The sequence below is a fragment of the Ambystoma mexicanum genome, chromosome 2p, assembly GCF_040938575.1.
Source record: "Ambystoma mexicanum isolate Mex_15411 chromosome 2p, UKY_AmexF1_1, whole genome shotgun sequence".
Classification (NCBI taxonomy): Eukaryota; Metazoa; Chordata; class Amphibia; order Caudata; family Ambystomatidae; genus Ambystoma; species Ambystoma mexicanum.
The window spans coordinates 151088077-151113647 of record NC_090923.1 but is presented as its reverse complement, the minus strand read 5'-3'; the positions used below and the strand labels follow the sequence as shown (position 1 = coordinate 151113647).

The window sequence follows — 25571 nt, the reverse complement described above, 5'->3', positions numbered from 1 at the left end:
AGCAAGCTAACCTCTGAACCATTGTCGCACTCAATTTATCAATATGCATTTCACTTTTGCCTATTGCACATGATCAACTTAATTACCACAGGAAGGAAAGAATGCTACAGAGTTGTGCTGTAAGGAACACACAAACTTTGTATACCACAGTGAACACAGAAAGCAACACATGATGAATTGATCAAGGCAGAATGCACTTGTCGAAACAGAAAGGCAATGGGTTTAAGGACTCAGCAGCGCCCCATAAAATATCCTGATGTGTGATATTTAAGACTGGTTAACAATGTAATCTTACTTCTTTAGATCAGGCAGCCTTTTTGGGCCCCCCTCCAAGGTGGGGGGACCTGGGCAAGTGCCCCTTTTGCCCTCCCATAAAGACGTCTCTGGGGTGGGGGGTGAAGAAGGAGGAATAGATGCTTATGGTGCTTATCCTCCTGATCCAACTAGCAGTTGCTGCATAGAGGTCTGTGATTGTATTTACTTGGGCCTACCTCAATATCCCTTTCAAACTGCAAATAATTGACAATCTCCTTGCTAGAGTTCTTTTTAAGTTATGCAGAAAATCCCACATCTCCTCATCATTGTGGCAACTGCTTTGACCCCGTTATATGGAACACATCCTGTTTAAGATTTTTTGTGCTATGTACTCAACGCATTTTTTATGAGAAGCCCCAACTTTCGCACCAACAATTAAAATAAATTCTCCCAATTGTTCGCCCCATTCGATGAATCTTGTTAATTTTCTCTAGAACAGGACTATAAAGTTGGGATGGCTGATCCTTTTCAGCACAATCTGTCCCACTCTCAGGTTCTTTGCTGTAGTGCCCTCTATTTATGCCCATGATTCACAGTGAGAGGATCTGTCCTCTCTTGATGTTGAGCGCAGACGTGCACTTTGGTAGGCAGGGTTACCGCCAAAGTTAAGGCAGTTAAAGGAGAGTTCCGGGACTTTTTTTTTATTGTCCCTACGGTTCGGCCATGTGTTTTTAAGCATAACTCGGTCGATCGTAGAAAACTTTCCTATGGACCTTACCCGACTTTTCGTCCATTAACGCACTCGAAATCAGCCGCCATTTTCTGATAATCCTATCACTTGCCGCATCGCCCTGGCTCATCTGCTTTTGCGGCACTAAATCAAATCCCCCGCCCCTGAGCCTGACATCAGCAGACGCGTACCGCCCATTTCCCAACGCCGAAGCACGTTTCGTGTCAACAATCGCTGCGCCTCAGCTAATGAACTGTCGCCATGGAAATGGCAGGACGCCTCTTTCCTCAATAAGTATAAACACACCGTTTCACAACACACAGCAGCAGATTTTCGATTCCATTACTCTCTGTGTGTTACTTTGAGTATTCTGTGACTCGTTTCTGTGCTCTGGTCAGCTACCTTCGTTGATTGTAGCCCGTGTGAACAGATACCAGTACCACCGCTATAAATTATTTTACTTTCTTTACCACACAATGGCTACAATAATGCCGTATATGTACGAGCCCGAGTACACCGAGGAAGAACTACTGGAAAGGCAAGCACGCGAAAACGATGGGGATTCTGACGGCAGTTGGGAGGACCAGTCAACGGATGAAGAGCCTGGACCATGTCGCATGGACGGCGTCTCCACCTGGTGCACGTGCAATCGGTGCAAGCTAATGCCAACTGAGGAGGAGAACTGCTGCTGCCGTGAAAATTCCGGGTGCTTGGCCTACATTTCGGAAGGCGAGCCAAGTCCGCAATGCATCACCGAGCTGCCAGAGTTCAGGGAAGCCTGCCTCTCACGGACAGTGTTGAGGATGATGATGGTGCTTATGCACGAACTTTGCGGCACTGTTCGTCCGCGTAATCCGAGTAACGAGTAAGTATACTCTGGTTGTGATGTCAGTGATGCCACTACTATTTCATGGTCGTCTCATCATTCGAATGCATGTAAATTGGTTCCATGTTGTGCATTTTCTAGATAGAATTTTTTTCAAAGCAGAATGACATTTTTTACCTGAATCGACAGTGATAAGAAAGTTGTCATTTTAATACAGTTTGCATCTTTCATTTTCACAGGTGGTACAGGCTGGTGGCCTATCGTTGCTTCACTTGGTGGCTTCACGGGAGGCTCGGACACCGCGTTCGGAGAGTAATACCTGCCTGTGCGGTACTTGCCATTAGACAACATTTCCCCAGCGACAGTGGACAATACCGCGGATTTTCCCTGGATGTGCTGCAACCGCAACTTTACAATGTGTAATGTTTATTATTTATGTTCAATTGAAATTAAGATCTAAAATAAAACCCAACATATATTTTAACAATGGTTGTTTTGATTTTTTAAATGAATCTAGTGTGTCTCCATTGAATAGTCTTCCTGTGCCTTGTCTTGTCACACCACATGTCTCCGGCCAGCATCCTCCCTCACGCTGGCCGCCCACCTTCAATCCACATAACCGTTGAACCCATATGCAGCAGACATACATATGTTATTTTGCGGGTTGGCATCAAGCCTCCCGGCCTTGCCTCCGACCCCAAAAATACTTACCACACCACTTTGTTCAAGCGTTGGCAATAAAAGGAAGGCCGTTGGATTTTATTGATACAAAACATGGTTATAGGTAAATAATCAATATGGTTGATCATAATAAATAATCCTTTTGGGCACCGGGTACAGAGATGACCCCCTCTGGCCCGTGCCGCCTTGCCACCACAGGCCAGCCTGCTGCTGACTAACTGCCTAGGCATCCAGGGTCTCCAGGGTGAACTGCACCCATATATTCTCCTGGGAGGGTGAGGTATTTATAAACTCACCCCCCTGCCTTCCATGTACTAGATCCTGCAGCCTGCCTCTTACATGCAGTTAGATGGCCTCTCCTTGGTGAGGCCCTGCGGCAAACGAGTCTTGTCTGCACGACCACCGCCCCAATCCACCCCCCGCCCTATCAAAGGCAGTTCGCACCGGGGTACTTGTGCTGCCAAGTGGAGCTGTCAGGGAGCGATAAAGGCCAAGAGGTGCCAAAGACCATGTACACTTCAAAGTGGTCTATAGAGCATGGGTTGTTGTTCCCATGTCTACCGCCAGACCCCGTGTCTCCTGCCAAGCATCCCCCCTCACGCTGGACGGCCCCCTGCAATCCACATAAGTGTGTCTCCATTCACGAGTCTTCCTGTGTCTTGTCTGCACGACCACCGCCCCAATCCACCCCCCGCCCTATCAAAGGCAGTTCGCACCGGGGTACTTGTGCTGCCAAGTGGAGCTGTCAGGGAGCGATAAAGGCCAAGAGGTGCCAAAGACCATGTACACTTCAAAGTGGTCTATAGAGCATGGGTTGTTGTTCCCATGTCTACCGCCAGACCCCGTGTCTCCTGCCAAGCATCCCCCCTCACGCTGGACGGCCCCCTGCAATCCACATAAGTGTGTCTCCATTCACGAGTCTTCCTGTGTCTTGTCTGCACGACCACCGCCCCAATCCACCCCCCGCCCTATCAAAGGCAGTTCGCACCGGGGTACTTGTGCTGGCAAGTGGAGCTGTCAGGGAGCGATAAAGGCCAAGAGGTGCCAAAGACCATGTACACTTCAAAGTGGTCTATAGAGCATGGGTTGTTGTTCCCATGTCTACCGCCAGACCCCGTGTCTCCTGCCAAGCATCCCCCCTCACGCTGGACGGCCCCCTGCAATCCACATAAGTGTGTCTCCATTCACGAGTCTTCCTGTGTCTTGTCTGCACGACCACCGCCCCAATCCACCCCACGCCCTATCAAAGGCAGTTCGCACCGGGGTACTTGTGCTGGCAAGTGGAGCTGTCAGGGAGCGATAAAGGCCAAGAGGTGCCAAAGACCATGTACACTTCAAAGTGGTCTATAGAGCATGGGTTGTTGTTCCCATGTCTACCGCCAGACCCCGTGTCTCCTGCCAAGCATCCCCCCTCACGCTGGACGGCCCCCTGCAAACCGCATAATGCCACGACATATACACGTCATTCATTCACAAACACACCCCTGTTTCGAATTCTTTATAACCCACTTCATATTTCTAATGAGAACTTCTTTGCACTTTGCTAGTCAACCCGTGAAGGTGCTGGTTATCTGCTCTTCGTCTCTGTGAACTTCCGTGACCACTTCGAGGAAACTCGTCAGTTTGCAACCTGTGAACGACAAGAAACTACTCTGATCCCTGCATCTAACTGTTTGCTCGTCAAGGTAAGGCCATGTACCATACTCATTTTGCGTCCAATTTCTTTTCGTTCAAGACAGTACATGCAAGGAACTAGTCAGATGTTCTGAGTTTAGTCAAATTATTTTTCTATTTTTTTAAAGTTATTCAAATACTTATCCGCATGTGAATAACGTGTATAGTTCCAAGAACCAAAACATACCTTGCATTGAACCTTTTATGTGTCATTTAATTTTTTAACACATTGGTATTCATAGAGAATTGTTGATCTTTACTTTTCAGAACTTTCCACAATGCCTGCCTGTTCCATTGGCGGTTGCCCTTCGAAGACCCATAATAAATCTGAAGGTACTATAATGCATGTTTTCCCTAAGACAATAGATCAGATAAGAGAATGGGTCCGATATTGCGGAAATCCACCCTCTGAGCTTGAAAGTAGAGTCCTAGAAGTCTTTGCGGACAAGAGGGGTGATCGATACCGCATCTGCAGCAGGCACTTTACCTCTGACATGTACTCCACATCATTGCTAATAAAGAAGAACACACCGCGAGCGAGGCGAAAATTGCTCTCAACCGCTATTCCCACTCTATTCGTCCACATCCCTCCACTGGTGAGTCAAGTTTACGTATTTATCTCTCGGCCTTGCGGTAGTGTGTAGCATTAGCTAACAATAATTTCCCCATTTATGTATCCACTCAATATGAAGGCGGAAGATTCTCCATCCGTGTCGTTATTGCAGTCATCAGCCACTTCAAGCGCCTATCGGGTAATCTTACTTGGCTATTCTGCCACTGACTTGTTTTAGGCATGTAAATCAATAGTTTTAATTTATCGTGTAATTATTTTACCTAATGGTACACCCTTGTACTCGTCCTCTAGTCTTTGTTTTCAGTTATAATTATTGTTATCCAAAATAATTCAAGTACTGTCTTTCAGGGAGATGCTGAGGAGTCCAACGTATTGACGACTACCGTTGATGTCACTCAGATGCTCGAGGTACGTTTCAGGACAGTTCCATCGATGGAGATCATCAGATCTTGCATTCTTGTAGCGTGATTGTTACACACAATGTTTCTTTCGTTTTTAGCCATTGATATGTCCTTCTGTCGTCGCCCTCCTATGTGTCTTCTTTTTTCAATATTGTGTTCATTACTAATGAAAGTCCTATGTTTCAGGGAGTCGATGGAGCATTAGTCCAAGAAGAAGGGGGAGCGTGCAGTTACGGGTCGGCGCAACAGCTTGCAGAAGTGTGCACCGCAGTTACATCGTCCCTTGATGTTCTTATGCATTTCGAGGTATGGATACTGACAGTTCGATGAAGCGAAATCATATGACGTGATTACATCCGCTATACTTCCTTCTTTATTAACGCAAGTACTATGTTTCAGGGAGATGACGGAGCTTCTTCTACAAGAACATCACCCCTAGTAGTTGATGCAGATTTCTGGGTGGTGACACTTCCAACGATCGAGCAAATCGAATCATATTTAGATATCCATTATTTATTTTAGACAACTGATCATTTGTGCAGGTCTATTTAGATGAGCCGTTCACGCCTGCACAAACTTTCTGTTCTTTTTATCAAAATAGAAAACCATACTAATGCAATTACTGTGTTTCAGGGAGTCACTGAAGCATCATCTTCAATAATATCATCAATGGAAGTCTATGAGGAGCCCGAGGTATGGATCTTGACAGTTCCATCTAACTAGATCAACAATGCGTGAATAATTGTCGTTTGAATGTTCTACACAAAGCGTTCATTCGTGTTTTGCTATTGAGATGTACGTGGGTATTGGTCCCCAAGTACATTTTGTGTTTTCGATATTATTATACATACTAATGAAAGTTCTATGTTTCAGGGAGTCCATGGAGCGTCAGTGCGTGATGGATGTGCTTATCAGGAAAACATAGTCGTTGCAGCGCAAGAGGAAGTGGAGACATGCACACACGAGTCGGAGCAACAGCGTCCTGATGTTGAAGTTCGAGGCAAGAAAGTTTCAAAGAAAAGAAAGCAAAAGAAGGTTAGTGTCCTGGTCACTATATTATGTTGTTTTTCACTGTTAATAGTTCAATACTGTAAGTTGTGTTTAAACTGAACACCCCTTTTCCAATCTGTCCTCTAGTTGCGAGTGGGTGTACGAACTAGATCTACACAGACAGTGAAGCGAACGAGAGATGTTGCTTGTCAAACCTTTTGGCAGGGACTTGAGACTGGAGAAGCATCGTGCCAATGGGAAGAATATGAAGTGATTGACAACGGAGCTATACCACCACCAGCCATTGATAGTGAATGTCCTCCTGGTAGTTCGGATGCAGTCGGAGATCAATTCACAGAATCCACACCCGCAAAAACTAAGACCGCGAGAAAGTTGAAGAAATTGTTTTATTCACCCATCGCCGGAGAAGGAACAGATGTTGCAATGGAAGAGAATGAAGTAGACGACAATGAAACACCATCAATATCACTGAACATAGCGGAAGACGATATCAGAGATTCTACCTTTCATGTGAGTGACATGTCCTCAACGTTACAGGCCGAACCAGCTGGGATGCAGAGTGACAGTATAAGGAAAGAGGCCAAACTCATTGTATTCGATAGTTGTTTGATTGATATTATTATTCGGATTAAATGTGGGCATTTGGTAGGTGGGGAAGTATGTGGGGAGCCATTGATTAATGTGACTCGTGCAATTCGAGGCACTAACCTTAAAATACATGCCACCTGTACAAAATATCATCCTTTCACATGGTCTGCACAACCTATGCTGGGACAACTGCCAGCAGGCAATCTACTTTGTGCAGCGGCTGCACTTTTTAGTGGTTCAAGTTTTAAAAAATTAGAGTCTTTCTTTCAGTTTGTGGGAATCCATTTCATTGCGAAAACTCAGTTCTACAAATACCAAACCGATTATCTATTTCCAGCCATTAGTGAAGCTTGGAGAATGGAAAAAATGTCTATTGATAGTACATTCGCGGGCAAACGGTTCAGGCTAGCCGGTGATGGACAGTGCGACAGCCCAGGATTTTCAGCCAAGTACTGCACCTACCACTTTCAGGACAGTACATCCTCAGTGGCAATGGAGAAAGTTGGCTTTGTAGCATCATTGCAAGAACTACAATCGCGGGGAATGGTGATCGACCCGATAGCCACGGACAGACACGTTTCAATTGCCAAGACAATGAGAGAACAGTACAAAAATATAAATCACCAATTTGACGTTTGGCATCTTGCAAAATCAATCAATAAAAATTTGTCGGCTGCAGGTAAAAAAAAAGAATTGCAAGGTATTTCACAGTGGTCCAAGTCAATCAGCAACCATCTTTGGTGGAGCTCAAAAACATGTGGAGGGTCGTTGGAAATTCTACTGGAAAAATGGCGGTCAGTAATGCCACACTGTACAAACGTTCACCGATGGAACACGAACCAACATTTCCACAATTGTGAACATGGCCATTTGTCCACAGAGGAGGCACGGAAGAAGAAGTGGTTGATTCCTTCATCACCCACTCACAAAGCCATTGAAAAGATTGTATTTGATAAAACTATAACAAAAGCTTTGAAGGGACTCATGGAATTCTGCCACACAGGAGATTTGGAGGTGTTCCACAATATGTGCCTCAAGTACAGGCCAAAACGATTGCATTTTGGCATGGAGGGCATGATAAATCGGACTCTTTTAGCGGTCTTGGCACATAACCATAATGTTGGCCGTCAACAAAGTAGGACAACCGGAACTTTAGGGACGCTTCGCTACAATAAGGCCTTCACTAAAAGAAGTAAACAATGGGTGATCAAACCAGTATTTGAGGATATGCAATATGAGTTTATTGAGAAACTTATTGTTGACGTCCTAGATAGGCACATAAATGGAGTTGTGAACGAACCGGTGCAGGGGACAACTGCATTGCCACCCAACATTGCCTCTGTTCCATGTCCACCTAAAGAAGAACTCATTGAGAAATACACATCACGGTTTAAATGATTGTAATTTGATTGTCTGTTCTCTCGAGTCTCCTCATGTCGCAGGCCCATTGAATATGTGTATCTATCCAACCTTGTTCATTTGCGCATTAAATTAAACCAAACAGTAATATAAATCATTTTTCAAAAAATATAGAATGTCTCCGTATTTATGGTTCTGTGGGGCTGCAAAGCACGCAGACAAAATGCAAAGATGGAGTGTAAATTTCAAGTCCTGTGAGAATGCCTTACACTGAATGTAGCTAACTAGGAATGTGTGCTCGTTCAAAGTGAAGGTCAGCTGCTTTGATTTTTTCGCGGGTGCCAGAATGGCCCACGACTCAATATAAGGTTCTATTGTATTTTGACCTTGACAGGCCGGGACCACGTAAGAAACGATAATGAATATAATTTCAGAAACGAAAGTCATTTCATGTTCGTTCATTAGAAGAAATAACGTCGGCATAGAAGGAGTGGTATTTCGGGGCTGCCCTACGCACAGACACAATGGAAAATGCAAATATAATGTAAGTAACTCTTTAGATGAGTTTATACCGCAATTTAATTACTATACAGTAGCTTTAAAGACGGGTTAAGTTGTACTTGTTCGTTCTATGTGGCATATTGTTTTGTACCGCGCACTATCTTGGGGAGAACCGTCTACTTTTACGGAAGCACCTCAAAACCTTTGCTTCTGCTTTCTCTCTCCCTCTCCCCTGCTACAACTGGTCCACTGTCTGCGATCTCGGTCCTGGGCCCTTCCACTCTCCACCTGCACTCCCTGTCAACCCCTGCACTGAGGGACTGTCTCAGTATCCTACAGCCCCCCCTTGACGTTTAAAACCCAGTTGCACTGTCCTAGCTATGAAATAATTTCCCGACCGAATATATAAAATGAATAATTTTAATAAAGATCTGATGGTGAGACTAATTTCATTGTTTATGTTTTTCAAACAGGTACATCATGCATTACTGCATGTGTCACGAGTACCAGACACCGGCGGACGGCTTTTTTAACCGCCAGTTGCTTCTCCGCGTGAACAACGTTACCACCCTGACCATTTTATGGGACGATCGCCAAGTACAAGTATGCCCTTACGCGGTACTAACGGCTAGATGCAACATACAGACCGTTGTGGTGGCCTAGTGCCTCGTTGTTGGAACAGCCATGCGATTATCAGTGCGACCGAAGAGCTTATTTTATCGTAAACCAACACCCTGTTTACTGCACACGAACATCGCTTGCCTCAAGACGAACTATTTTGGATCGAGAGCAAATAAAAATGAAAATCGCTGAATATTCTCTAAACATTTGATGTCCAATAAATGTACTTTGCTAAATGTACAATCTTGCAGTTTGCTTTTAAACCACAGTTTCATATTCCGAATTGTGGCGCTGTATTGTGAGATGATCTAAGACCCTGTGTACAGCAAAGGAACATCGCGTGCCTCAAAACGAACTTTTTGGAACGTGAGCAAATAAAAAAGAAAATGCTGAATATTCTCTAAACATTTGATGTCAAATAAATGTACTTTACCAAATTTACAATCTTGCGGTTTGATTTAAAAGTACAGTTTCATATTGCGAATTGTGGCGCGCTGTGTTGTGTGAGCTGATCTGTGTTGATTTCCGGGTTCTGTGTGGAGTCGCGTAGAAGACGCCTGGGCGCGTTTGCCTACGCAGCACAGTCACGTCACGGATAGAGGCGGGGAATATGAATGTTTTGATAAAGTCTGTTTCAGGGGCGGGGGATTTGATTTAGTGCCGCAAAAGCAGGTGAGCCAGGGCGATGCGGCAAGTGATAGGATTATCAGAAAATGGCGGCTGATTTCGAGTGCGTTAATGGACGAAAAGTCGGGTAAGGTCCATAGGAAAGTTTTCTACGATCGACCGAGTTATGCTTAAAAACACATGGCCGAACCGTAGGGACAATAAAAAAAAAGTCCCGGAACTCTCCTTTAATTGCAGTCATTTAAGGAGATGTGACCTGCCACTATCTCCACGTCTTTACTGATTTACTGGCACATTATTCTTGTGTGAGTTACAATAATGGCGACAAGGTCCTAGACTGTGTGTGTGCCACGGACCGCTGCATTTCATAATTCGATGTAATTTCTGTGATTTTCAGTCACCCTACAGCACAGTGCTCGGCGGTGCTCACATGAGACTTACAGCCTGTTGAGGTGTGAGGAGTAAATTCGGCCCACGTTGGACAGCCGGAAGGGGACACATGTGCCCCCCATGCTCCAGTGCACAGCTTCAAATAAGATCCAGACGCATTTTAATGCATGCAGCTGTGGGTTTTCACCCCTGGATAATTAACTCGATACACAGACCGCAGCGTTGCTACAGCCTGCACTGTAACAACTGCCCCAGGCGGATATGCAAGAAGGCAGGTGTCCTTCTGTGAGCCCATTATTTTGTCTCAACAAGCCAGCACCATGTCAGAAGATGAGGCTGTTAGTAGTTCATCGGCACAGGCTTCTCTCCCCCCTCCCGTCCCTGCACAGCATGACAGAGGTCATGAGTCCCTGCAACTACAGGCAGTCTCGCCTTTTGACATCACAGAAACTAGCAGGTTAGTGCCCAGATGGAACAGATGGCTTCACGAACTGCACATATACATTGATGCAACAGGGGCGAGGGAGGAACACTGCCTCAGAGGAATTTTAATGCACTTGCTAGGCCGGGTAGTGCATGACATCTTTGAAATCCCAGAGAATGGAACCATCACTTTTCAGGGCATCTTTGACTCTCAGAACAACTATTTTGCACCTCTGCGAAACATGGATTATGAAGGGCACATTTTCCACACTTCCATGTAAGAAAAAGGTGAAACGCTAGACAATGTCATCATGAGACTCCGCAAAATAACGAAATATTGTGCAATATATTTGAAGATTATTCAACAGAAGAGGCACTCAAATCACAAATAGCTGCTGGCTGTGAATCAGCCGAATTTCACAAGAAGTTTTTGCAGAGAACTAGCTCTCTAGAGGAAATATTACAACTAGCCAGGGCAGACATGGTGCTTTCCATGCAGACTGAATCCCTAGGAAACATCAAAATCACGCAGACATCATCCACAGCACCTCTTTGCCAGGTCTGAGTGGATGAGAGGGAAAAGAGGAAAGATCAGACCATGCCAAGCAGTCGGTCACAATTGCGATAAAGGAGAGAATCATTTTGAGTCGGTATGCAAGAACGTAAAATATTTCCAAAGGCCCACCAACAAGAGACAGCTCTCACTGGAGACAGACAAGATCTCCCGCGAGCAGAAGTTGACAGTCAACCATCAGAAGGCGGGAATCCCCACATTGATCGAGACATCAGCGGTACAGAAAATAGGGCGCTCGCCCGAGGACGCAAAGAGAAGATCGACCAAGCACAAGGTGCGATACATAGAGGCATCACCAAGAAGACAGAATGCCTCAGACACCTCACGTACCAGAGGTGACCACAGGCGAGGCTACGTACATGCAATAGGCAACACGACTGCAACGGAATTCAGCCCAATATTATTATTACAATTGAATGGCAGCCCCCAGGAATTCCTGATCGACACAGGAGCAACTGTGAAAGTAGTTAATGAAATGTAAGAGAGCTGAAACCGGCTAACATTGACATATATCCATATGACACAAACACGCCCACTACAATGCAAAGGCATGTTCAAAGCCACATGATTATACAAGGACAAAACAGCAAAAATAATGATATACGTAGTCAAAGGCTTCAAATCTGCCAAGCAGTTGGGACTGGTAAACATCATACCAAAGCAGGACGACCTATACAACTAGCCCAAAAGAGATGATGATCAAAATGTTTCCAACCCTCGAAAAAGGATTAGGCTGACTTAAAGGAAAACAAATCAAATGACACATCAACCCGGATGTTATACCCATTGCCCAACACTATACAGGAATTCCGCTAAACATTCAAAAGCAAGTAGAGGACTAGTTACATTCACTCCTAAATCAAGACATTATAGAACATGGCACTGAGCGCACACCCAGGGTGTCACCCATTGTTCCAATCCTAAAAAAAGAGCAGGAATAGCATTTGCACCTGCGTAGACATGAGGGTACCCAACACAGCATTTGAGAGAGAGGCATGTGTCCCCAATAATGACCGACATGATGCACTTGCGACATGGAGCAAAAGTCTTTTCAAAATTAGACCTCAACAATGTCTACCATCAGCTCGAACTACACCCAGAGTCCCGCTATATAACCACGTTCTCTACACATCTAGGCCTATTTCGCTACAAGTGAGTAAGCTTTGGGATGTACTCCGTGGAAATCTTCCAACATGAAATGCATCAGATAATCAAGCACATCCCGCAATGTCTTAATTACAGCGTCTATATTCTAGTGTTCCGAGCAACTCAAGAAGCTCATGACAATGCACTGCGTCGAGTATGCATGGCATTTAAAGAAGCCAACCTGACTTTAAATGTTGACAAGTGTGAACTGAGAAAGACAACGCTTAAGTTCTTTGGACATATTTTTTCGCACAAAGGACTACAACCAGATCCCAACAAAGTTCAAGTGCTCATTGAGGCACCCACGCTTCGAACAACATCAGCAGTCTGGTCATTCTTAGGCATGGCCAGCTAATGTAAACTATACATACAGGACTTCGCGTCTGTCAGCACACCACTATGGCATCTCACAGGAAAAGGAACAAGATTTCATATGGTCAAACGAGTGTGAGGATGCCTTCCAAGAAAACAAACGATGGATCGCATCGGCCTCATGCATGGCCTACTATGATCCAGATCTTGAAATGGAGCTAACCCACGGATGCAAGCCCAGTTTACTTGGGAGTGATTGTTGCCCAATTCAAACCTGGCTCTCCATCCTCAACATCACGTCGTATTGTAGCTATGCAAGCCGCAGTCTGTCTCATACGGAGTGTGCATATTTCCAGCCTGAAAAGGAAAGTCTAGAGGTGGCCTGGGCATCTGGGCACTACCATTTGTTCCTCTACGGGTGTAAATTCATGATCATCAAAGATCATCAGGCCCTCGCAACCACCTATGGGAAATCAATAGCCAAAATGCTACCCCGCATTGCACGATGGGGACTTTGCCTGCAAGAATATCCGTTTACAACATTACATTGTCCTGGGAAAGACAACAACCCAGCAGATTTCCTATCAAGTTATCCCCTTTCCACACAAGAGGAATCGCAATCCCGTAAATGGACCAATACATCAATTACATTCTCAGCAACGCACTGCCCGAGTCCCTCACAATCCCTGAAATCCTCGACACCATGCGCCAAGACTAAGTGCTCACAACCGTCAAAAAGAGTGTGTCCTCTGGGAGATGGCATCAATCGACACAGGAAGAGAAAGCTATCTTTTAGAGGGAAAGGAAACTACTCCAAACAGATCATCTTCTCAAACATACATTATGTTTATCTCCAGAAGGCCTGCTGCTAAAAGAGGATGAAATCATCATTCCAGATACACTATACGACAGAGTGATCAACATGGCACATGCCAGACAGAGGAATTGTGTCCACCAAACGACAACTGCTGACAAAAGGGTGGATTCCCCATATGGATGCAAAAGTTGAGACGATCCAAGGAAACTGCACAACATGCAAAGCTGTTGCACCACGCACATTTCCAGAACCTCTAAAAATGACAGTGATGCCACCTCAAGTGTGGACTGAAGTGGCAATCGATATGTTTGGACATCTGTCCAATGGCAAGTATGTCTTAGTCGGTATGGATGAAATGGCCAGATTTCCCGACATACACTTAATGCATCCCACAGCGGCGCATGCCGTCATCCCTGCATTGGACAAGAAATGTGCAGACTACGGCATCCCAACCACACCATTTAGTGGACATGACTTCAGAATGTTTGCTGAACGCCTTGGTTTCCAGCACAGGAAAATTACTCCCTTATGGCCAGAAGCAAATGGCACTGTAAAGCGATTTATGGCAAACCTAAAGCGCACTCTACAAGTGTGCTCTATTATGAATGGCTCATTTATGCAAGCCATCTGCACTCTCTTCAGAGATTATCGAAACACTCCTCACAGCTCCACAGGAGCGTGCCCCTCTGAACTCATGTTTGCCAGAATTGTAAGAACGAACATCCCACATCTGCCCACCAGCGAGGTGTCCGCAAATGCAGAACTGAAGGCAAGAGAAAAAGACAAAGAAAGCAAAGAAAGAATTAAAGTGTATGCGGACATGAGGAGAAAAGAGAAAGAGGCAGAGGTGCACATATGTGACCAAGTACTGGTGCGTCAAACACAAGGGTCAAAGGAAATGCCTGCATTCAACCCACAACCCATGACAGTCACCCACATCAACGGATCCATGTTAACAGCAGCAAGTCCAAATGGCACCATCACCAGAAATTCTTCGGTCTTCAAATGAATGGGAAAAGAAGCAACCCAACAAAGTGAAGAGATTGACCCGTCTGATGACTGTTCAGACAGCTGCTCGGATTTTATGGGCAACGATATAGCCACGGACAACAGTGATAGTGAGAGAGACGATCACACTCAGGTCACTAGCAGTCCATCCAAAAGAACCATTTGAAGACCCATCAGATGGATAGAAGAGATTAGCTGAAAGAGGACCTTCTCAGTTCAGTAGGGGGGGCAGAGGTAGTGTCCTCCGTTTATGCCCATAATTCACGGCAAGAGGATCTGTCCTCTCTTTGTTGAGCGCAGATGTGCACATTGAGAGGCGGGGTTACTGCCATAGTTAAGGCAGTTAATTACCATAATTAAAGGAAATAAGACCTGCCACTGTCTCTGCATCCTTATTGATTTACTGGCACAGTATCCTTGTGTGAGTTACAACATAGAAGAGAATCATTGTACGCTTCTGAAAACCAACATCTCTCCAGAATAAATTGCTTCTTAATGTGCCTAAACATGCTCATGAAGTAGGTCCTCCTGTTAGCCTGTCAAGTGTGAAGGTGCCTCTGGGGGTGAAAGGTAACTATTCACTTAATAAATAACATTAATCTAAATTTAATTCCTGTAAACGAAATATCCCTAGAATCACCTACTCAATTAATAATTTACTTGATGCTTTCTACTCCACGCACAGCTCTATGTTGCTTCTTGAAGCTTGGTCAGCACTCGATAAATTCCTCTTACCGATTTCAATATAGAAACCTAATGATAGTTGAGGATCATGAGAGATCCGAGAGATTTATAAAGTGGGTCATGGATTGAAATTTAGGTCCCACCATGACCAATCGTATTGTCTGTCAAACAGAAATGCATTGACGCTAGCACCTGATTTTGCTGCAGTTGTGAATTTCAGTAGATTCCTATGGAATCCATGCAAATGCCTTCATTCATGTCGTGTCTGGAAGCCACCCTAAAGTCTGTTGGTGTGCACAACTCTATTTCCCTTTAGAAATTCCAAGCATATGAGTAGGGTTTTACAGTGGGACCCGGATGCTAGGGGATCATGCAGGACCAAGGCTGCAACCACGATCTAAGGCAAGAGCTCCCCCGCAGATGGTTAGACCATGTGGGCTGATTCGCTGCTCTCCTTGTGTCCGGTATATCCAATGGAAAGAATGATTGGTGATGCTGCATTGGTAGTTAAACCAAAGGCAGAAGCTGTATCATCTATAACGAACCAATGCTTGATGATGTTTCGCAAGTGTTTCCTGCTGGTAATTGTGCAGGCGTGGTGCAGTTTTCTTTTGTGTTGTTTTTCCATTTGTATCTCTTTAGTTCAAGTCGGAATGCTCTGCTTTTGTTCTTACAGTGCTCTTGCATTCAGCGTCCATTCACCACCCTATTACCTACTCTCCCTACCTCACATTTCTCCCGTTCATTTAGAAGAGCTTAGTCCCATGCGATGAGGGACACAACAGTCAGTCTCCCCCTTGCATCAGGAGAGTCTCAGGGAAAAGCATGCACTCATGGATAGTGCACCGGAAAAGCAGTCACCAGCATGACACACACTGCCACTTCCGTCACCAAAACAGGTGGTATCCGCGTCAGCCCCTGTCTCCACGCTTGACTTGTTATGTTATGTTATGTCATTTATAAAGCGCCAAAGCCCTCAGGCATCTAAGTGCTCCTACACAAGCAGAAAAAGGTTCAATGAGGTTGAGCCGAGACTTAGATGAAGAGTGTCGTTTTCAAACGTTTTTGGAGAGATAAGAGGTTACTTTCCTCTCTAAGGCCCGACGGTACGTTTTTCCATGCCTTAGACGCAATCACTGGAAAGGAGCGTCCATTTCCACGGGCTCTCTTAGTCCTTTCCACCTGTAAAAGCCAGGTGGAGGTAGAGCGGAGATTTTTTGTAGGCTGGTATATGGTTATCCTGTTCCTTAGGTAAGTAGGGGCCGTCCCATAGATGCATTTATGGCACATAGTCAGTACTTTAAAAAGTAATTCTGGCCAGTATCGGCAGCCAGTGTAGTTCTCTTCTAGCCATAGAGGTAGGTTCATGCCTTTTCATGCCATAGATTATCCGCACGTAAGTATTTTGAATTTTCTGCAGTCTAAGGACGTCTTCTCTGCTAGCACCCCCTAATAGGGCGTTGCAGTAGTCTGAACGAGGCAAAATCGCTGCCCTTACTAACTTAACTCAATTTTCTTTGGAAATTAGAGGGGCAACTTGTCTCAGTACTCGCAGATGATATCGGGTGTTTTTTTTCGATAGCATCTACCTGGGCTCCTGCATCCAAGGAGGCCTCTAGGTATGCACCCAGAGTTTTTACCTTATCGACCACTTTGATATGGCTGTCCTCAACCATAAAGCTCGCAAAGGTGGGAGCTAATGCCTCTCTAGATTTTTTGGACCCATAAATCATAGGTTCTGTTTTGCCTCTGTTCAGACATAACCAGTTTGAGGTCATCCAATTTTTTATCACTCTATAGACTTCGTTTAATTTATACTGATCCTCCAGGTAGTCTCCTGACAGCTCCATAGACAGCTGGAAATCGTCTGCATAATTGGTAAAGAAAAAGCCCAGCTTTTCCAGTTCTCTGCAGAGGGGAACAATGTAAATAATGAAGAGCAGCCGTGATAAGCATGCTCCCTGAGGGACACCACACAAAATAGTTTCTACCTCAGAGAATGCGTCTCCCCAGTGTACCCTAGATCTTCTGCCCTGCAAAAAGGACCTATCCCAATTTATCGTCTCGGCGGCCAAGCCACCCGTATCCAGCAGCCTATTTAGTAGAATCTTATGGTCCAGGAGATGGAAGGCAGCGCTAAGATCTAGTAGTATTAGCAGTCCTGGTCTGCTCCTTTCCACTAAAGACAGCATATGGGTTTGGAGATCCACCAAAGCACTTTCTGTGCCGTGAAAATGACGGAAACCAGATTGTCTTTCGTGTAACCTGTTTGTATTTTCGATATAAAGTTGGAGGTGGATTGTGGCAACTTTATCAACCAATTTCAAAGGAAATAAGGTGTTTGTAATTGGTCGAAAGTTGGTGGCGTCTTTAGGATCTAGGCCGGCCTTTTTTAGGAGAGGTACCATTCAGTAGTGACCCCAGCAAACGTGTGAAAGATGCAATGTCCATCCTGACCACCCCCCAATGTGCTGCGATCATGCATCACATTTCTTGTCTTTGACCACCAATGCTTACCTTGATCATGTCATTATGAGGATGGGCCTTTGAAGACCGATCCTCATGAAACTCAGCAGCACAACAGTGGAGACAGAGGGACGGAATGTCCATGCAGGCTACTGTCATAGATGGTTGCCCTTCACTCTGCTGGAGGTCTGCTGTAGTTTTGAAGATGTACAAAGAGGGAATCCATTGCATCCTGGCCGGTTTGAAAATGTTCATCTTTTACGTCAATATAAACCCTTGTGAACGCCCCTGACCTCATAAGCACTACCACAAAATAATAAGTCTTCTTCACCCATTGCTTGTACGTATGTGTCAGCAGTACAAAGATGGATGTTCTTGCTAAAACATTTTGCTCTGAATCCGACAGCAGAGTGCACGGGTCATGGTAAAAATGTCCAGAACGGATTGCACTTAACCCAGTGGGCTATGTGTCCGGCAATGGAGCATGGTCCGTGTTGGCGCAGGTGACCGCTCCATTAAGCATCACCGGTTCTTTAGTTCTGCTAATGTCCGATTTGTACTTGTTTTGCCTCTTTTGAAGAGATCCACAACTTCAGAGGAAAGGGGCAGGCTACTGATCACACGCTGGGAGGTAGACCTTAAACAGGAGAGAGGCCTGGGAGCCTCTGAGGTTGGTGGCCCTGCAGACGAATGCCACATCGGTTTAGTAGCCGGTCCACCCCGGCATCTAGGTACATTGGCACAACCTTTGCGATGAGATGGGCATTGGCCGTTGTGTTAAAACGTTAATGCATGTTCCCTTAACTGATCAAAGTGGCTCAGATGTAGGTACTGGTCACTTTGACGTGGCTTTTGCAAGTGTGTGTGTTCTAAGCATGGCCTCTATATTGTTTAAATCATACTTGTCTGCAGCTGTGTCTTTTATTATTTATATATCTGGGATCCCTGTAAATGTTCACACGTCAATTATGGTTAGTTAGTGCCCTTCTACATGAGTTACCATGGAGAAGTAGATGGGGAACACTGCATGAACTGCACTGAATGCTTGTGAGACTTCAACTTATGGACATCATTTTCTGAGGAATATCTCTTGCCTATGCATGCATGCACACAGATATGGCTCCCATTTGCACAGGATCAGGGTATGCCATTTCCCCCCCACACTGAAGCGGTCTTGGTTAATGCACACATATGCATAGTGCTATTCCAAAAATGTGAATGCCACCCACTGCCTTGTGAACCCCCCCTGGCAGCGGATGTGAAGTTCTGCATACAACTCATGCAGTATCATCATCATCGTCATGCCACAACTAAGAAGGAACACATAGAAATAAGCTCTAGGATCCTGATGTGGCGATATATATTCAGGATTAGATTTCCTTCATGTATTGTCCTCGGAGAGTTGTTCAACAATTCATTACATTCTTCCCATGTGACCGTCTCGGGATGATAGCTCAGGGGCAACGGGCTCGCCTTGGAAGGAAGACAACATGGAGCAACACAGGTTCGATCCCTGGGTCTGCCGTTAGAAACCTCTGGGTATGAAGCGCGTTATAAGTATCATATATCATGGCGCTAATGTCTCCTTGGTCATGATGTTTCATACATCGCCGATATCTCTTCATTTGAGTGAAGGCATGCATTGTTGATTGTATTGTCAGGATTTCTGTAGGGCCCAAATACTAGTATACTTTGTGCCTTTGTGTACTGGCCCCAAAGAGGAAAAGGTTGTTCTGTAGACAAAATTTGAAAGATGCTGAAGAAAAATCAGAACAAGTTCTGGTAATGATCTCAGATAATGATTGCCGAGAAGACCCCCTCGCCCAGAAGCATCTAATCTGAAAATGCCAGCTAAAAAACAAGGACTCAACTGAGCCTTTAGTTAGGTCTATAATATTACACTTATGATATAAGGAATACTCACAGTTCATTCATGCAAGAGAGTGTATTCCACAGTATTTGCAATGTTTTCCATGCAACAAGTCTTGTGCTAATTATATGCGATTCAGGCTAAACCAGTACCACTCAAGGGAAAGAACAAAGCATTGGAAAGATTCGCTTTTGAGTGACAATCTCCTATACTGCAGATTTTGCAGGAAGCTGATACAACAGAAACCCTAAAACATGTGGTCATTGCATGTCCGTTTTTTGTTACTACTAGGTCGTCCTATTTTAAGGGAAAACGTGGTGACAATTCTGATACATTTATGAATTTGTTTTGATGTAGGTTAATGTGGGGGACTAATGTTTCATTAATTTTAGCTCTGAATAATTTTCTGAATATTACTTTAGATCACTTGAATGCTAAGGTATGATGTTATGCTTTTTTGTATGGATTGAAGTCAGATTTGTAACTTTTCTATGTTGTGTAAGGTTTGCTGTAAACCATAAATGCAACAATAAAAAAACAACAACAAAAATTACACTCAATAATTGTGAAATTATAGGTAATTACCAAGCATTTCATAACTTCATACATACATCTTAATTTTAAAGGTATTTCGACCTACTCTGTGTGTTTGTGTAATGCAAAGTTCTACCAATTGGTAATGAATGAAATAAGTATTACTTGAAACCATCCCGGATCTCGACGTCTCAGGGGATGCCGTTGATCGCACCATCGACATGGAAGACATTCTGCTGGGAATATTTTACCACACACTTGTTGGTATTCCAAGTGCCTAAAATCCAGTGATTTTTGTAATTCGTAGGCTGAGGCTTAGTGCAACAGGAGGAGAATTTGTTGAGAGTTTGTTCCACCAGAAACGTATACTTTGCGCTGGATACTGAAGCTACCTGTAATGGGAGAAAATGGAAATTACGTAAATCATGCCACATAAAAACCTCTGCACAACTGTGATTTTATGAAACAGCTGAATGCTATTGGTGACAATAAATTATGACATTGCAAATGTAATCTGCTTTCTGAACTAGTGCATCTTATTTACTGAAGTGCCACAACAATCAGAAACCTTACAGAACAAAACTGAATCATACAATGTACACATATTTACGGGCTGATTCATGGAATTATTTGTGCCGAAAAACGGGGATATGTGCGCCATTCTGTCCGCAAATCCCTGTTTAACAAATGGGGATTTGCGGGCAGAAATGCGCACAAATCCCCGTTTTTGGCGCAAATAATTCTATGAATCAGCCCCTTAGTGTTTGCATGTATACTGTTTATCCGTGGCCCATGTGGTATTTGTGTGAACACTCACTTCTATTAAAAAATATTCCCCAAGTGGAGGATCAAGTGTGTGAAAACTCTAAATGTTCATATCATAAACATATAAGGAAATCCTGCTGGTTTTCTAACAATCTTTTGTAAGTACTTGCTCCCCAACGTTGCTATTTGTGTTTGGGTTAGGAAATGGGCTGTTTTTTGTCTTGCAATTTTCATTATAGCTTGACCTTCAACTTTACTGTTTCATGGACAAACAATGCATTTGCTAACGTGTCAAGTATTTGTTGATGTTTTTTCAACAACAGTTTTAATTAACGTCCCTTAGGAAACTGGACCCTCTTGTAAAAGTCGCTAGTGGACATTGCCCCTCCTAAGCATTGGTCACCCTGCATCGAGATGATAGCTGATTTCTTCCCCATCTTTCTGATATAGATTTCAGGATGCAGTAAAATGGGTTCTCACCCTCCCAGACAAGGGTGGTTGGCTGGTGTTATGGTTCAGTGAAATCCCCAGTCTGAGATCTCAATAAAACCCTTGGATTAGGCTTCTATTTCTTTTAGTGGGATTTACCATCCTGTCAGATCTGGATTAGGATTGCTTTATTCCTCTCATGGTCTTTTAGGCTGTTGGCTGGCCAGCCAATTCGTCCAGGTTAACAAGATTTCCTACTTATCTGGCTCGTGCTCCCTTGTTTCTCTGCACCCCTTTGTGCCCTTGGTCCTTTTAGCTTTCCCACTGCTCTTATGCTACTATGGAAACCTTTGTCCATTGTCTTGTCACTGCTGACCCCATACTGTCTCCAACCTCTTCCTGTCTCTGTCTCTGAGGGTCTCCTTCAGCCACTTGCCTTGTTCCTCCCCAAAGTACATGATTCTCCTTCCGCCTCCTATTCCACCCTCCAGCTTAGTCCTATCACTAATTTTGCCTCCTACCTCCATCTTCTCTCTCTGCTTGCTATCCTCCAAATCCATTCTCTTCCTGATGTTATGTTTTGTTACTTTGATTGTTACAGCACACCACTGGCATTTTCATGGTCTGGAGGGTTAGTTAGTGGGATGGACAGGGAGAGAGCAAGAGAGCTTGGTTGCGTTAGTAGCTTCAGTTCAGAAAACAAACGTCACTGTGTGTATGGTTTGCTTTTAGTTGCTGTTGGTTGGGTGTTGTTTTAGTGTGCGAGTGTGTATGAGGTTGTTTGCATGTTTGTGATTTAGATTTCTGTATTATGTCCGATCAAGTTGGAGAATATGTTGCAGAATATGTGCAGTGTGTGGGGATTCCAGGTTTGTGGTGTGGTAGAGGTATGTGTGTGCTTAGTTCGGTGGTTGAGGGTGCATTTGTAGGAGACTAGAACGTTTTAGTGAGGTTACTGATGGGAGCGGTCTATGGTTTTCTCTGCATGGGTTATGTTGGTTTGGCTGGGTTCATATCCTTTTATGGTGGTTTGCATTCATATGCTTTATTTAATTGGGGAAATCTGTTTTTTGTTTGTTTTTAGTTTTAGGTATCTCTTCTTTCATTGTGGTTGGCTGTTTCTCTTTGATGGTATTTCCTGTTTAGCTCAGTGAGTTGAAGAGCAATATTTTTTGTAATCTTCTGAATTTTAGATGTTCTTCAGTTGTTCCTATTTCCTTGGGGTGTGAGTTCCAAAGTTTTTCCGCATTGCAGGAGCATGTAAATCAAACTTTGAGTATTATTTTGGTTCAAGGCGAATATCATTACTGGACCTTCATGTTTGGTTTGGTTTGTAGATGTAGGATTGTTCCTGTATGAATACCACTCCTTGGCCATGGACTGCTCTGTGGGTTATACAGATTGTTTTGAAGAAAATTCTTCTTTTGACTGGTAGCCAGTGTCGGGTTCTGAGTGCTGGTGTGGTGTGTTCCTCCTCAGTCAGTCTGTGGAGTAGTCTTGCAGCTGCATTTTGTATTTGCTGTAGTTTTTTGGTGAGGTAGTACCACATTACAAGATAGATGCTGTTTGCATAGTTTATTCTTGATGAGGGAGATTACGGCAAGGGTTCTGTTTGGGAAGGTGAGAAAAGGCAGTATCTGCTTGATTGTGCGTGGTTGGAAGAAGAATGCTTTTCTACTCTGTTGACTTGTGGTCTCAGTATTAAGTCGATGTCCATTAATATTCTGAGGTTTTATGACTACTTGGAGGCTTCCGGTCAGTTTCCCCTTTCAGTAGGCCATGGAGTGTGATGTTGGTATGACGGTTTGTCTGGGTTTCCGTTTAAGGCTGTTGGTGCTCATTCATTCGTTTATATCTGTGAGGTGGTTGACATGGGTTTGGTCTGGTTCTACAGCAGCGTTGATTTTGTAGATGATTTGCGTGTCTTCTGCATAGTTGTAGCAGGTGAGTCAATGTCCTTTGATGAGTGGGGCATGATGTAGATGTTGAAATGCAGTGATGAGGGTGATATTCCTTGTGGAACTCTGCAGGTTGTAGTGTGTGGTGCTGAATTGAAAGGGGTTGGGTAGGTTGTTTCTGTTCTTTCTGCTAGGAAGGACTTTAACCATACTAGAACCATGGTGCTGATTGCTATTTCCCAGAGTCTTTTGGTGAGTGTTTCGTGGTCGACTGTCTGGAAGGCTGCGGCTAGGTCTAGTATTATTAGGGCTGAGGTGATGTTAGAGTAGGTGTTCATTTTTAGGTCACCCCAGATGGATCGTAGTGATGTTTTTCATCTCTCTCAAGCATCTGAAGCAAACTTGTGACTGGTCTAGTATGCAATTACTAATTACATGTTCCGGGATTTGTCTGTATACATCATTTTTATGGGTTTTGCAGGGAAGGGGATGTGTGATATCAGTCAGTAGTTGGTTAAGTGTTCTCTGTTTAATGAGGGGGTCTTTCAGGAGTAGTTTAATGTATGCCATTTTGAAGCTTCGAGGTACATCTTTTGTTGCCAGTGAATGGCTAAAATGTTCCAGAGGTATTCTGCAGGTGATTTTTCAGTCAGAATGGTCTTGTACATGTCTAGTGGGCAAGGGTCTGCTGATGGACCTGCTGTTACTTTGATTCACTAGGCTGGTGAAATTTTCTGATGAAATTGGTGAGAGGTAGTTGGGTCTAGTGGTTGGTTCCGGAGTTGGCTGGTTAGGGGTGTTGTTGGTGTTCTATGGCATACTCTTGATATCTTGCTGGATGTTTATGATTTATTTCTTAAAGTGATCATACAGTTTCTGGGAGAACATGGGTATATTGTTGCAGGCTGTTAGGTTTCTTATTTTGTTGGTGATGCTGTACATCTGTAGCTAGGTGTTGCTTGAATTTGTGATACATTTGGTGTAGTATAGTTTTGCTTTTGAGAATTTCAGCATTGTATTGTCCTTTCTGTCTGGGGTATGAGATTTGCTGATTGTAGTATTTCCTGCATTCTTGTTCCAGTTTCCCGTTTGTTTTCTTTCTTTTCATTGCTCTTAGGTGAGGTGTGAACTCTCAATGTTGTTTTCTTTAGCAAAGGGGTGAACATTTTCATCCTCCCCTCTCTGTACTTGTCTACCTCCAAATCTGTCATCTCCATGCTGTTTTTCCTTCTCCACCTTCTCATCCTCTCCCTGCCAGTTCCCCCCTTTCCAAACACTTCCCTTTTCTGCTGTTGTCTAGTTAGATTAACATGTGGCATTAGGGTGACAGCAGAAAGCTTTGGAAAAAACATCTCAGTTTACGTAACAACCTGCTCTTTGTAGAGCACTGAGCAGCCTTCAGGCACAAAACACCAGGACAGTCCCCAGGTTGAAAGTGGGGAGAATAGGCTTGAAAATCAATTGTGAACAAAAAGATCTGGGAGCCCCTCTACTGAGAATGAACAGAGCCAAATAACCCGTTCTTTGGGAAGGTGCCCACTTGGGAGAGTCTATAACCACATTTTAGGCATGTTGGCAATAGAGGGGCTCCCACACTCTTGCTCAATTTGAAACACAAATGATTTTGCTCCGAAAGAGACCTCTGGGCAAGTGGAATAGTGATCTAAGCAAATACACCTGGAAACACTTTTAATAAACAGAGATGCAAGAAATGCAAAATGTCATTCTAAAGACTGGAATGGGTATCTGTACTTCTGCCCATTATAGGTGTGGTAGAGGCACCGAGCACCCCAGCCAAGGCTCTCCATTGGTAACGTTGGGAGAACAGCCAGGCTGAGACTCAAGGGAGGTGATGCAGGCTGGTGGTTCTTAGGTACAGTGTATCCCCAAGCTCCCCACAATGTAATGTTCACACACTATGTTAGATGATAACACACCCCTTTTATAAAAGGACAAAAATTAGGTAGATATAAACAAATAAATAAGACTAGTTTTGTACTAGAAATCTAAACAGATAACCTTCCGTAAGATATATATATATATATATATATATATAAATATATATATATATATATATATATACACAGTCATCCTTTAATTCAATTTTAATGCACCTACTGCAGGGTTCTTAAAAAGTATTTAAATTATTGGGCAACAGTTGATTTATAAAACATTACTGTAGGAATGCAGGTAATCATTAGAAAATAGGCAGAATGCGTTCTTTAGGATAACAAATGCAATACTGTGTTAAGAGGATAGCTCAGTGGCAACGTGCACGCCTTGGAAGCAAGACGACACGAAGCAACACAGGTTCGATGCCCGGGTCCGTGCTTAGAAACCTCTGGGTGTTTAAGCGCGTTATAAATACTCAACTAAGACCAAAACAAACAATTACTCAACAAGCTAC

General features: G+C 44.0%; 1 protein-coding gene across 1 annotated transcript in view; it reads right to left on the bottom strand.

Annotated features, from left to right (window-relative positions):
• CFAP100 (cilia and flagella associated protein 100) overlaps window positions 1-21553 on the bottom strand; it is a 260512-nt gene extending 238959 nt beyond the window's left edge. Inside the window, exons 1-2 of the mRNA XM_069643397.1 lie at window positions 21426-21553; window positions 20238-20464 (exon numbers count right to left, since the gene is read on the bottom strand). Of these exons, the coding sequence (XP_069499498.1) occupies window positions 20238-20304 (67 nt within the window). The 5' untranslated portion in view covers window positions 20305-20464; window positions 21426-21553. The remainder of the gene's footprint in view (window positions 1-20237; window positions 20465-21425) is intronic.
• Between the last annotated feature and the right edge of the window lie 4018 nt (window positions 21554-25571).